The sequence below is a fragment of the Trachinotus anak genome, unplaced genomic scaffold, assembly GCF_046630095.1.
Source record: "Trachinotus anak isolate AG129_WGS33_773 ecotype Australia unplaced genomic scaffold, CSIRO_AGI_Tana_v1 ptg000008l, whole genome shotgun sequence".
Classification (NCBI taxonomy): Eukaryota; Metazoa; Chordata; class Actinopteri; order Carangiformes; family Carangidae; genus Trachinotus; species Trachinotus anak.
In genome coordinates, this window is record NW_027273859.1 from 8,736,544 (window position 1) to 8,750,063 (window position 13,520).

General features: G+C 45.7%; 1 protein-coding gene across 1 annotated transcript in view; it reads left to right on the top strand.

Annotated features, from left to right (window-relative positions):
- The first annotated feature begins 277 nt into the window (after positions 1-277).
- The window catches only part of hmcn2 (hemicentin 2), a 43,970-nt gene continuing 30,727 nt past the window's right edge, over positions 278-13,520 (top strand). Inside the window, exons 1-17 of the mRNA XM_071482348.1 lie at positions 278-898; positions 2,653-2,723; positions 3,292-3,450; positions 3,948-4,070; positions 7,613-7,784; positions 7,908-8,014; positions 8,103-8,223; positions 8,314-8,577; positions 8,697-8,841; positions 9,289-9,410; positions 9,664-9,936; positions 10,371-10,512; positions 10,826-10,953; positions 11,626-11,739; positions 11,832-11,990; positions 12,081-12,275; positions 13,331-13,426. Of these exons, the coding sequence (XP_071338449.1) occupies positions 640-898; positions 2,653-2,723; positions 3,292-3,450; positions 3,948-4,070; positions 7,613-7,784; positions 7,908-8,014; positions 8,103-8,223; positions 8,314-8,577; positions 8,697-8,841; positions 9,289-9,410; positions 9,664-9,936; positions 10,371-10,512; positions 10,826-10,953; positions 11,626-11,739; positions 11,832-11,990; positions 12,081-12,275; positions 13,331-13,426 (2,650 nt within the window). The 5' untranslated portion in view covers positions 278-639. The remainder of the gene's footprint in view (positions 899-2,652; positions 2,724-3,291; positions 3,451-3,947; positions 4,071-7,612; positions 7,785-7,907; positions 8,015-8,102; positions 8,224-8,313; positions 8,578-8,696; positions 8,842-9,288; positions 9,411-9,663; positions 9,937-10,370; positions 10,513-10,825; positions 10,954-11,625; positions 11,740-11,831; positions 11,991-12,080; positions 12,276-13,330; positions 13,427-13,520) is intronic.

Consider the following 13,520-nt stretch of genomic DNA (forward strand, 5'->3'; position numbering starts at 1 on the left):
AGGGGATATTTCTCAGGGTGGGCTACGTATAAAATTAGATTGGTGTCAGCTGAATATAAACGATGGCTATTTATAAAAACGAGGCTGTTACTGAGACAATGTTCTCGCCATGTCCAAAATACAGACTCCAGACTCCGCTGGTAATGTGCGTAAAGCTGTTAAAAACCGAGTCTCTAGGGGCCCACTTCGATAGCGGGGGAAAAAAATCGTATTGAAGGGGGAATGTGGGATAGGGTTAAAGCTTCGAAGTCACAGTAGGGTCGAGTTACACACACACACACACAAAAATCAGGTTGGGTCTCGGGAACCTTTTAATACCCATCTCCGCCCCCGTTTGAAGCGTCAGAGCACCAGCTCTCCAGGGGCTCTCCAGCACAGAGCCAGTCCACACGCTCCTCCAAACTTTACGCACGGATGTTCTCCTGTGGAAGTATTTTACACTGGATTTTGATGTGTTTCAGCTGAGGCGTATTGTTCAAAATATCTTTTCTATCGGCTGGAAGCAGTCCCAGAGTCTTGTCTGAGTCTCTTCTTTTGAAATCTTAACTTTTGAAAACTTTTTTCTACTCTTAAAATTTTTATGTGATCAGCCTCATTCCACCAGACAGATGCAGTAAATCTGAAAATAAAAATAAAAAAATGACCGGTGTCTTATTGAAGTGCCTCGTCTTGGCGCTCTGCATCGGCGCGCACAGGCTGCTGGCAGTCCCCCGGGTTGAGGAGGATGATGGATCTGGTGACAGCGCCTCGACCCTGGCCTTTGTGTTCGATGTTACCGGCTCCATGTACGACGATCTGAAACAGGTGATAGAGGGCGCCTCACGGATCCTGGAGAAGACCCTGAGCCGGAGGACCAGACCCATCAAAAACTTTGTCCTGGTCCCCTTCCATGACCCAGGTACTGTTTTATTAAATGCACTTGAAATAATCAGCTACTCGCTTCCATTTTTTGTGACAGTGGTAGACTTTAATTATGAATATTTTTTTTTGTATATTATGGCACGTAATTACAAGTTATTGCAGAAGTTAACAAGTTGGCAAACCAATGTTGGCCCTGACTTGTGTGGCCAGACCTGTGCAGAGACAACAGACCTGTTGCGTTGTTACAAACCCAGCGGGACAATGTTGTTGGTTAACCTGCCCTCTTTTGATTTGACTCGTCTGTAGCTGTCATTTACTTGAAATGATCACAGAAACAGAGCCTGTAGCACATGTGGTAACTCTTAGCTGCTTCAGTAGAAGTCCACTTACATGGAGCGGCACCTTGAACTCAGACTGATAACAAGGCTTAAAGCAGGAATAAGTGAGCTTACAGGCTGGGGAGTCAGTGGGACAGGTAAGGGTCCTCGCCCCCCCTGCATCTGTCCTCCTATATGAGAAAGCTGCAGCTTGAAAATAAGAGTCCTCTAATGGGGGAGGGTGTTTGAGCACTGATGAGAAGCATATGCTGTCTGCTTGTGTGTAATTACCCCAATCACCCCCTCCCCATCCACCCACCCACCCTCCCCACCACCACTCACCCCACCCTACTCCTCCCTCTCCTCCATCCAAGCCTCCGGAAAACCCTCACAGACCCCAGTATAGCCAGCCAGGGGGGATGGTGGGCTGCACTAACACCACACATTTTGCCTTGTGTTTAATGTGCCCTGCCCCTGGGGACCTTGTAAACTTCCAGGATTGCAAAGAAGCCGCGGTGGCTGACAAAGAGGCGTGACAGTGCTGTCAGTGTTTTACAGGCACTCATGGTGGGGGAGACAAGGACTTGAAAGCCTCTGCTATTGGGAAACAGATTGAGAACGAGTTAGAAATGTCATCAGCTGAGACAGGCTCTGTGTCATTACTCTCACCAAGATACTTCAAAATGATATTTGACAGTTGGAATAACAAGCACAGACACAGCCATCACAAGGCTCCGCCCTACCTGGCGAGGGTCTTCTCTGTAATAACTATAATGAAAAGCTTGTGTTTATGGACACCACTGTTCTACAGCAAAAATGACGCGTTCTCTGAGTATTGGCAAATGTTTACTGTTCGTCGATTGGCCCCAGAAGGAGTCCAAGCAAGTGTCTCTGACAGGCTCTTATCCGTCATGCTGGGATCTGCTGCTGCTGCTGCTGCTCGAGACCCGAGGAAGTCACCCAACAGAAAATGCTGACTGCAGCTGCAAAACGAGAGATTACTCTGTCATCATTCAAATTCTGGCCAGATTTCAGAGATTTGTGTAAAACAAAACCATAACATTGTAATTTTATCAGTGCACCACTCGATCCTCTCTTGTGCTGTGTAGTGTGTGTAAGTGATATTCACATCTTGCATAAAAGCTACAGGACGTCACTCTGGTCCTCATAAATTAGGCTGTGGCTTATTAAGGATTCAGATGCTGTGGCGTAGATGTTTTTTTTTTTCTTTGTTCACAGAGGCTGAACGGCTGAGAGGGAACAACTAAATCCTTTGTTCTGACATAGCTTTTTTGTTGAGTTTGAAGAAAAAATCCAGACAAGTTGTACCTTATTTGGTTTTGATAAATATTTTTAGGTTGACACAACTGAATAGTAACCAGAACACCTCCTATTAAACTGATTTGATTTGATTTTGTTCGCTTTAAATGTCTCTGTTTGGGAGCTTTGATGATATACATGTCTAAACTCGCAGATATTGGCCCCGTGTCCATCACCACCGACCCAAGGAAGTTCCAGCAGGATCTGCAAGAGCTGTTTGTCCAGGTGGGAACCAGGACACGTGATGATTATTCTATAAGACAGGAACCAATGTCCTGCTCCACATTTATTCAGACTAATGCTGTGTGGAGTGCTGTTGCTTAAAGCTAGACTGTTGTAATTTTTACTGAACAGCAGACACTGTGGCCACAAGGTTCAATTACATGATAATGGTAAATGCTATAATGCAGTGTAACAGTAGAGATGAATCATAAAGTCAGGAAATTGGCTCAGGAATATCAGTTACCCTGCAGTATCTGCAATAACTGCTGGTCTTGACTGTACTGAATTGAGCAAGGGTGCACTTCTTTGCATATGAATTCGACGTTTAATCTTTAAAAGCATATTGTTTTATTTCTTCTTTCAAAAGTTACATAGTTTGGCTTAATGGGTGTTATGTTTCAAATTTTATGATATTTCCTGTGTCCCCTTAAAAAAATATTTTAAAGGGTCGGTTGTTAGATGTTCAAGCATAAAATCAGTCTGAATGAAGTTCAATATCATCATATCAAATAAGATATTTGGAGTTCATTTCTTCCAGCAGTGTTTGATCATGTGTGTTTCTGTCACCCAGGGAGGGGGCGACTGCCCTGAGATGAGTATAGGAGCCATAAAGAAAGCCTTGGAGGTTTCCCTGCCTGGATCCTTCATCTACGTCTTCACTGACGCCAGAGCCAAAGACTATCGCCTGAAAAGAGACGTTCTGCAGCTGGTGCAGCTCCGTCAATCTCAGGTACGGTCCTAGAAAATATGCAGGACCTCACAGATCAGGGCTAGAGGCATACGATGGCCCTTTACTTAATGCCAAATATCAGTGTCATTCATCACATATGATGGAGGTTCCTCCTTGACCTACATTATCTAGAAATGGTACAAAAACCAAGCATCTAGTCTTGTTTTGTTCTTATCTGATGTTAGAAGTAAAATGGTTAGCTCTGAAGTTTTTAAATACAAGCGCTGTCCCACAGAGTTGTGAGTATCTTTGCATTTACCACATACTGTAGCTGAAGGAATACAATGGCATGCTGTGAAAGATCTACATTCCAATGAAGTTCCCCGATGTTTAGCTGAGCAGGGGAAAGTTTCTTCAAAGTCACTCAGTCTCAGCCCCAATGTGAAACATGACAATGAGCATTAGCGTCACTTTGGAGCTAACTGAAAGTGAGTCCGTGGAAAGCAAACACTAAACAGTAGTAATCCTCTTAACTCTCCTGCCCCCTTCGTTCCCAGGTGGTGTTTGTGTTGACCGGGGACTGTGGGGACCGCTCTCAGCCTGGCTACAGGGCCTATGAGGAGATCGCTGCCACCTCCTCTGGACAAATCTTTCACCTGGACAAGCAGCAGGTCAACGAGGTGAGAGCAGAACAGGCTACACTGTAATGTATTTGAGATCACTGCAATGACGAGATAGTTACTTCCTCCTGATCTGTATGAAACTCTAAAGTAGAATTCAGTGGGTTATACATACAGATATAAGGGTTGTGTCAGCTAATAAGGGAGAACAGCAGGAACAGGAAAGAAGCAGACCCTGTTTGACCCGCTGATGTAATAATAGCCATTTTATTTAGTGTAATCAAATGGTTCCAAAGCTGATATTAAACTTCCTGGTCATATGATACGGGTGAGTGACTCTTTTATAACGGAAGCAGCATGTAACAGAAGACCCGTCGAAGAAGCCAAAGACAGCGGGGCTCACTTCCCAGGCAGACGTAAAAGAAGCCAGAGTTTCCTCTGGAAGAGACACTGGTATCCTGCATGTCAACACAGGAGATGGCTGGGCAGCACTGAGCTGGAGCCAGCAGCTCTGTACACTGGTGGCCCACTGAACCTCTGAACTCAGATATGTTTGTGTGTCTGTGTGCGGGTCTGTTTCCTGTCAAGTCATGTTTGCATGTGGCTAAACATACAATGCCTGTGTGTGGGGCAGCTCCGTTCATTATCACTCCATAATCCCGCCAGCTGTTTAAGGAGGTTAAAATGTCATTTTTGTGTTGGAGTATTAAGGGAATAGGAGACCAAACTCACTTCAGCCCTCACACCTCAAGCCCAGATGGCTCTGTGCTAAAGTAGGCTGGGGTATTTTGTCATGTTCTTAATTTAATGTTACATGTAAACATGTGCACACTTAATGGCGATATTTTCTTGGATCCACATTGATTTTACTGTATGCCATCTTTTGGACCTGTGCGATTATAGCTCTTGGGTGGCGTGCTTTTACCAAATTAATGCAAATCCTTTAATCCTTAAAAACCTCAGAAGTACTACAAATCTAACCAAAATATTCCCTCTTAATAGCAGTTTAATAAAGTGCGGCCAAATCAAATATACAAAGTCTTTTTGTGGTCTCCGGGGGGAGAGTGGAGAGAAAACAGACTGCTTATTTTACTCTCTAATCCCAGGATATGATCTGTCATGGCTTCCCTCCTTCCAACACAGCTGCCCAGTGGAGTTGGCTCCAAGGCCTCACACAACAGCTCATTGTCAGCTCTGCGTATCGCACTCTTTACAGACTTTCAATTTGACTGGTTATGATTAACCAACGAGTCTGCTAACAACAGTGTGGACAGGAAAACCACGCTAATGTGCTGTCAAACTTGGACCACGGTGTGTGCTCTTCACGGTGGTGATGCCATCCTTAGTCATCAGTAGCCTGAGGCGCTGATCAGAAATAAGGGCTGTTTAGCCTGCTGGGATGTCTGCTTGCCAAATGAAGCTTGTTTTTAAAGACGCGTGTAATGAAGATGCAGTTAAGCTTTGTAGGATCTGGCTGGTTGTTGTGTGTTTCCACCAAGCAAGCTGCATACGCACTCAGCTCAAGTGCCTTGAAGAGTCATTTATAACATTGCCCATATGGTTTCCTCATTACATGGATGCAGTAGTGAGTTAAGGGGCTGGTAATACATAACATGAAACCCAGGTAACATTTATCTTCAGGCGCCTTCCTGAGTATCTTAAACAAAGGCACCATCTATGGTGTAGCTGCCTCTCTCACATGCAGGCAGAGCTCCAACAGGTGTGTCCCAACTCCCTGTGAGAAGGAGCAGGGGGTCCATCTGTGACTGATTTGCTCTAATAACCTTGATTTGTAGTGGGACATCTTCCTGCTGATGCCAGCGGTTGTAGTGTTTAAACCTGGGTAAGGGCTATGCCGACCCCTGCACACCAGGAGGTGTGGAGTCAAGCTGCTCTGCTTAAACACATCATAGCTACGGATTCCTTCTGCAGGTGATGGTACCTGGATGAGTGAGGGGAATACAGCATCACCCGGAGCCTTAGCTAACCCTTTTTACTCTGGCCCATCTGTCATGCTTCTATGAATAGCAGAGGGGGGTCCTTCCTGCAACAGCCCTGTAAGCCCGTTCAACTGAGACACGCCGGATGAGGTTTCACAGGACTTAAGATCCTCTGCATTCCCTGTGGTTGAAACAGGGAGTGGCTGCAGAACGCAGTGTGCTCCCAAAGACCTACTGTGGCCCGGACAGTTAGTCGCCCCATCGCTGCACTCCACTTCCTTTTATCTGAGGTCTGAGGCCAAAGCAATGCCCACTCCTCTCCGCTCTCTTGCATAAGAAATAGACGCTGTCCTGGGGCAGATGTAGGTCACTTCTTAACAGTTTCCTGCTCTGCTGGTGATGGCTGCACATGTGGCAGACATTACAGCTGTTTCCAGTTGTAAAAAAAAGGCGAGGGGAACCAGCTGCTGTCAGCACCCAGCGGACCTGATAGACAAAAAGCGGAGGCCTGATAATTAAATTATCAAAGGCTTTCCTTGTTCCATTTTTGCGTAAATGTCTTAAAATGTGTTGCCGTTGGCTCCATCTCATAGAGTCCACAAAAGAAGTGTTTTCAGTTTGTCTCACTGCAGATGCAACTCAACCATAATGGTTCTCCATATGAGGTCAAAATACTAGACAGCAGTTGCTTGTTAAGCATTTGGAAGATGGAAGACATTTGGTCCATTGTGGCCACTGAAATGAGACTGTGAAATGTCAATGACTTTTGCTGCTTCTGTTTCCATTTTAGAAAGAACAAAAGAAAAACTGTATTCTCAGTCAATACTGTGATAATGATAATACGCAGAGGGTCAAGCACCTGTCAAAACAAATAGTGTCATATACTTCTCCAAGGTACACCATAGTCTGAGTTAGGATTGTTTTTGCCATTATATATAATCAAACTGTCCAATATTACTTCAGACTTTGCGTAATCTTTTCTCTGAGTGGTGAAATGACTCATTTAAGAAGTAAGCATGCTGGAGTCCTAATATGTCACCGTCTGACCTCATCTAGCTTCTTAAGCTTAACTGATTCTGCAGAAAAGTGGGAAACATCCAGCCACTTCTATCCAATACTTATCCAGCAATTAGACAGGATGATTCTGTGGAATATAGAGTTTAAGTGTGTTTCTTGAACAAAGGCACATCCCCCCACGTTCGCCACTGCTTTCTATTCTGAGGCACAAGCCTCATGATTCATGAAAGCCGTGTTGCAGGAGGGGGACGGCTTCCTGACAGACTTCCACTGTGAGAGACGCTCTTCAGGGAATACATGCTTGAGAGTGCAGAAAACTGTATATTATCAGTTTGACAGTTGAGCTGTTTCACTTTTCCTTTGTTTAGGCAAATTCCCTCTTAGGAATACTTTTGCGATGAAAGAATAGTCCGAAGACAAAGAGCAGCCTGCTGTCCAGGCAGGGAATTGGGTGGTGGGAGTTTTCAGGGAAAGGCCACAACTGCGTCCTTCCTATTCTCATTATGTCTTTCTAAGTTGGGGGGGGGGGGTCCTGAAAGTTTGTGTTTGACAGGTCCCTGCCTCAACCACTGACAAATGTGCTTCTGCCAGCATGATGGGTCACTCTGTTACGGTTCAGTGATGGTGTTTTTCTCTTCCTTCCAGGTTTTAAAATGGGTTGAGGAGACGGTTCAGGCCATGAAGGTCCACCTGCTGTCCTCCAACCATGACAGCGCCCAGGAGAACAAGTGGGAAGTGCCCTTTGACCCCAGCCTCAGAGAGGTCACTGTGTCACTAAGTGGACCAGCACCACAAATTGAGCTCAGCGATCCCTTTGGTAGACAACATATTTTTACTCTTTTCTTTCTTTCCATATTAATTTACAGCTTTATCATATTTCATTTATCATATTGACATATTTCACACTGAAATATCCCTGTTCTTGTGTTCTTTTTTCTAGGTCGTGTAGTTGGTGTGGAGCAGGGCCTTAAAGAGCTGTTGAACATCCCCAACTCTGCTCGTGTTGTCAACCTGAAGTTTCCCAGACCTGGAGCCTGGAAACTGAAGGTACTGCTGTGGTGAATAAATCATAAATATCTTTCTTTGACTGTTTCATGACAGCTGCCTAATTGATCACTACTGCTTTTTGCTAAAGGTGAGCTGCAGTGGGCGCCACACTCTGAGAGTCACAGGAGTCAGCAATCTGGACTTCCGGGCTGGCTTTTCCAGTGTACCTGTGTCTGAGTTCAACCACACCAGGGAAAGACCAGTAAAAGGTGCCAGACATGTGTCTGTTAGCTTCTTATTTGACTGAGAACACGTGCAGAAGATGACCTCATGGCAATCTTTGTCTTTGTCTCCCCCAGGACTTCCAGCCCATGTTTTGCTGAAATGTACAGGCCTGAAGCCTCCGGGTCAGCTGAGCCATGTGGAGCTGATGTCAGGCTCTGGCCGCTCCTTGCGCACAATCCCCGTACCTCTGCCCGCTGACCTCGGCAAACAGGGACTGTGGAGTCTCCCGGAGTTCCGCACCCCCTCCCAGAGCTTTTTCATCAAGGTGACGGGCAAAGACGAGGAGGGCTACCGCTTCCAGAGGCTGTCCAGTGTCTCCTACACCAACATCGTTCCGGGCAAGAAACCCCCCCCTCCCCTCCTCGCAGACACATCTCACCAAAGCCACTCCACAGTGTCTCTCACACCTCATCAATCTCTCCGATGACCTTTAACCTTTGTTTCCTTCCTTGTGTAGATCCCCCAGCTGTGAGCATGCCTGATGTGGTGAAGGGCTTCTACATGCAGCCCGCTGTGATTGGCTGCTCGGTGGAGAGTGACATTCCCTACAGGCTAAGATTCAGCAGAAGTGGGATTACACTGGGAGAGGAGAAGTTCTTTCAGTGAGTCTGTCGTCTATTTGCTCAGCACTCTGTAACATTTGGCTCGCCTTCCTTTGGATTCCTTCAGATGCTGCAGCTTCATGCATCCATTACCTGCTGTAAAAAGCACTAATTAGGTCACTCCTGAGCACGGCTGTAGAGCATTAGTGCTGCTCGACTCTTAAGCTTTATTGGCTCATCTGTCAGGAAACAGGTATACACAGTCAATTTTCAGAACATTACATGTTCGATTGTGTCATCTTGAAAAATTAACAAAGCGCCTGTTCTATCTTGGTGTTGATGCTCTGCTTTCAATTACATTCATGAAACGAAGCTGACTTGTGGTGAAAACTATTCCCAGTGTGTGTGTGTGTGTGTGCCGGGGATACTAATTAAATGTGACGTAAAATAGGATCTTGTTGCCATTGTCGTAATCCAGCCAACGAACCAAGCGTGTCTTTGTTTCAGGAATTCTGCCACAGCATCATGGGAGATTGCCCACGCGTCAGCCGAGGATGAAGGCTTGTATGAGTGCATCGCTCAGAGCAGTGCAGGACAGGGACGTGCCTTAACCCAGTTGACTGTTAGAGGTATGTCACACACACACACATACAATAATGCAAACACACACACACTTCCTCAGTGTTTTGCACAAAGGCATCGCAGTCACAGCTTTGAAATAGGTTCCAGCCATTTTTTTTATCTCAAATTCATGGCCACAATATCAACATGATACAAAGCACGCCAGTACAAACATTTGTTTAAAAGTAAACTATTTCTGCAGTGTTTGTTCACCGCTGATAACACCAGTTTGATGTTTTGGTTGTGTTTCCCCTGAAACAGAGCCTCCTCCGGTCCTGAAGCCGGCAGTGAATGTGACTTCCTCTGTAGGAGGCGTCGCTGTGCTGTCCTGCCAAGTAGAAGGCTCCATGCGCCACAACCTGACCTGGCACCGAGCCGGTCGTATCATCCGGGCCCGGGCAGGGAGAGTGAAGCTGCTGTCCGACTCGTCCCTGCAGATCAGTGGGGTGCGGACTCAGGATGCCGGGGAGTACCACTGTGTGGCCACCAACACCCACGGAGACAGCAGAATCACCGTGTGGCTTCTTGTCCCAGGTACGTTAGGACGATACCCTGCAGGCCATCTGCTTAAACACTTTACACACTGGGGGCCTCATGGCTCCTCTCAGGCCCCTGTCATCTGTTTTCCATTACTGGCTTAACCTCCTCGCAGTCAATTGAGCCACTTCCTCGTGTTTCTCATCAGCCAGAAGTGATGCCTGTTGAAAAGTGTGGACATGCTATTGTGGACATGCTCTCAGATGTTTGTAATGAGTTTCAAAGGGCAGCCAAATAATTGTGAAACTTCTCTACAATCCACAAGTCATGATGTCAGACATGGAGCGGTTGGTAATCGCATTTTCACACACACCATCAGGAGTTTACTGTTGTTAAATGCTTGATGGGGCAGTTATAAATGACATCATGCAGCAGTGACGAGGCCCTGAGTCATTGTCAGCTTTTTTCCCTCTGTTTGACTCCAATTGTAGAGGCTCCTTCTGTAGTAGTTCACCCGCAGAGCCAGGCTTTCTCCCGAGGGGACGAGATCCGCCTTGTCTGCTCGGCGTCCGGCTCCCCCCCTCCCAAGCTCTTCTGGAGCCATGGAAACATGTTCCTCACTAATCGGCCGAGGTAAGGGAACTCTCAGCCCACTCAACACCTCCGGCACAGAGGACTCAAAGAGTCATTACATTCCTCTTCAACTACATGCACGATTGCCACATCTTGTTTGCATCACTTCAGAGATTTACATCTAATGATCTGAAATCTTTTTTCCACACCACAACTATGTTATGTGTGTGTGTAAAATACATACTGAAAGAAACATGTCTCTCATGATACTCAAGAATAGCAGAGAGGTTTAGAGATAAATTTCTGTTTTGTATCTGCATATGTAATCACAAAGAGCTAACAAACATGAATCCTGCCGATTTGTATGATACAGGGTGAGTCTAAACCACAATGGAGTACTGTTCATTAGAGGGGCCCTCCCAGAGGATGCTGGGAACTACACATGTCTGGCAACCAATGAGGCTGGGACTGCCTCTCAATCCGTGTCTCTTTCTTTTGCAGGTAAGTCAACATACTGCCACAGATGTTAGTTTAGCTTTTTTTTTTTACCATTTTCAGTCTCATTCATTTTTCAAATTTCTGTTTTGAATAATGATTTCTGCTGGCATTAATTTTCAAGCTTCAAAAACAGCAACACATATTTGTGTGTGTTGCCGACTGCGCCTCAGCAGCATTTGATTTGAATTAATCTGTGAATAAAATCCAGTGTGAGCGTGGCCACACACCATCCCGTCTCCCACAACAGGATATTTCCCTCCTCGTTTTGTGAGCACTGACAGTTGTAGGCTTGAAGTTTCAGTCATGGCTGTCAGTTGGTGGTTGACAGAAACACCAACGTTGATGGACTGTGGCAGCCTCTTCCTGGGGCGTGCTGGTATTATACACACTTTTGTCTCTGAATGTCATTTTTAACAACACTGATCTGTCAAGGCTGTGAGAGCCTTGTAAGGTAGATCATCTCACATTTTCAGTTCAGCTGTCTGCCTGTTCCAAAAACATCTATCCCTGCTCTGTTGACACAGAATGTGTGTGTGATGTAAGTGTGTCAGGTGTTTTTGTGGCCTTTGCTGGTTTAAGCTGACACTATTATTTCTACGTAGCTTGTGAATTGCTATAAAATGTGAATTCTTACGAAGTTGAACTGCGTGTTAAGCTTCCCTTTTCTTGCTCCAGAGGTGCCTAGGATAACAGTGGTACAGCAGGTGGTACTTGTGTCTGTTGGTGGTGATGCGACGCTAGAGTGTCAAGCCACAGGCGTTCCCTCTCCCCTTGTGCGCTGGTTCAAAGGTAAGATAAGGTCAAAGACAGCGTGTTGGTTAAAATGACTGTGGAAATGTCCATGTTAGCAACCAGCAGGCTTATTTTGCTTGTGTTTCCAGGTGAGTTTGAGGTGGGCTCTGCCCCTTTCGTGGAGCAGGATGTACACCGAGGGACCCTGCACATTCGAGGGGTTCAGGAGGTCGATGCCGGTCAGTACAGCTGTGTGGCCAGCAGCTCTGCTGGAACCTCCGCTGGCACTGTCTCTCTGGAAGTTGGAGGTTAGACCACACTTCGGTGTTCCTAAGGCTTATTTTTCTCTCAAATTTATACAAAGGAAAATTCATCTTCTCCCACTCTGCCCTCCACAGCGGGCCCATTGTTCTCTGAGGCACCAGTTGACGTTGCAGCTAACGTAGGGGAGAACATCACCCTCCCCTGTGTTGCCCGAGGTTTCCCACAGCCGACAGTGACCTGGCGCAGACAGGACGGCAGACAGATTCTTACAAGGACAGACAGCCACAGTAGAACAATACAGCTGGAGAACGGACACCTTCTAATCCAGAGTGAGTTATCCATTAAAAACTGACACAGCCAAGAGCTTTGGTCTGCCGTGCAAGATAATACAGCTTCATGGTTGCCCTGCCGACTGGCATAACAGAAATTTTCAGACTGATTAAATATAGAGGAGGTGTAGCCTTTCATATCAAATTCAGCTAACATTTTCTTAAGAGAGGAGGGCAACAGGATGTCACTGCCACTGGTGAAGTTACAAAAGACTAAATATCCATCCTGCTAAAAGCACCTCTTCTGACTTACCTAAAAAGTGCTGCATCACTTCAATGATATTAATCCTTCTGCAAGAGATGCAGGCGTCCCTTTGTCCATTCATGTGCCCTTGATTGTGAGATCGTAATCTCATCAGGGCGAGGGGGAATTGAAGTTGTGAACTCTGGAGGCCTCTCAGCCTGCAATATGACTAATCCTGGCCACTGAAGGTGATCCTTTGTGCTCCTGAGACTAAATGTTTATAGTGTGTGTAATATTATATTGGAGAGAAGAACGGACGTATTTGCATGGGCCTCTTCTGTCACTGTTTCCATTTGTGCCTGCCGTCTGACCTAATTAGCACAATCTGTTGCAGATGGCTCCTTTTTTTTTTTTTTTTTTACCTGCAATTGTTTCAGAGAGAGTCTCTCTCCATCTTTTACCATCCTGCTCCTCACTTTTTCTTTAATGCTTAATGTCTTGTCATCACCTATTCAAACATCAGCCTTACTATCTAAACACAAGAACTGAATCATATGTACATCTTCCAACATGTGATCTCCTGGGAGTTTACTGAGTGGAACATGTGTGTCAGCAGGCCGGCAGCTGAGCCAAACCCATTAATCCCATTATTTTCTATTTTTAACTCGTGATTACAGCTCAGTCAAACCAATAATACCTCTTATTATTGAGAAGAGGACTTAGCTGCTATTAGCGTGGATTTTTCAAGATAAACAGTTTTCTTCCTCAGTGAGTGTAGAGATGCTGCTTGTTTCAGATGTATAGAGTGGGATGTGTTTCTAACGATGTTATCAGTGAAATAAGGGCTGTTTGACTATGTGTTTGACTACAGGTGTCTGGCTGGATGATGAAGGGCTGTACATCTGTGAGGCCAAGAACCAGTTTGGAACCAGCAAAACTGAGGCCAGAGTCAGTGTCACTGGACTGGGTATGCTTGTCTAGGCTCTTATCTTTTTGCGCAACCCTACAGTATGTATTTCAGAAACAATGGCAACTCTAAAGCCAATTGTAGCCTTGAAATA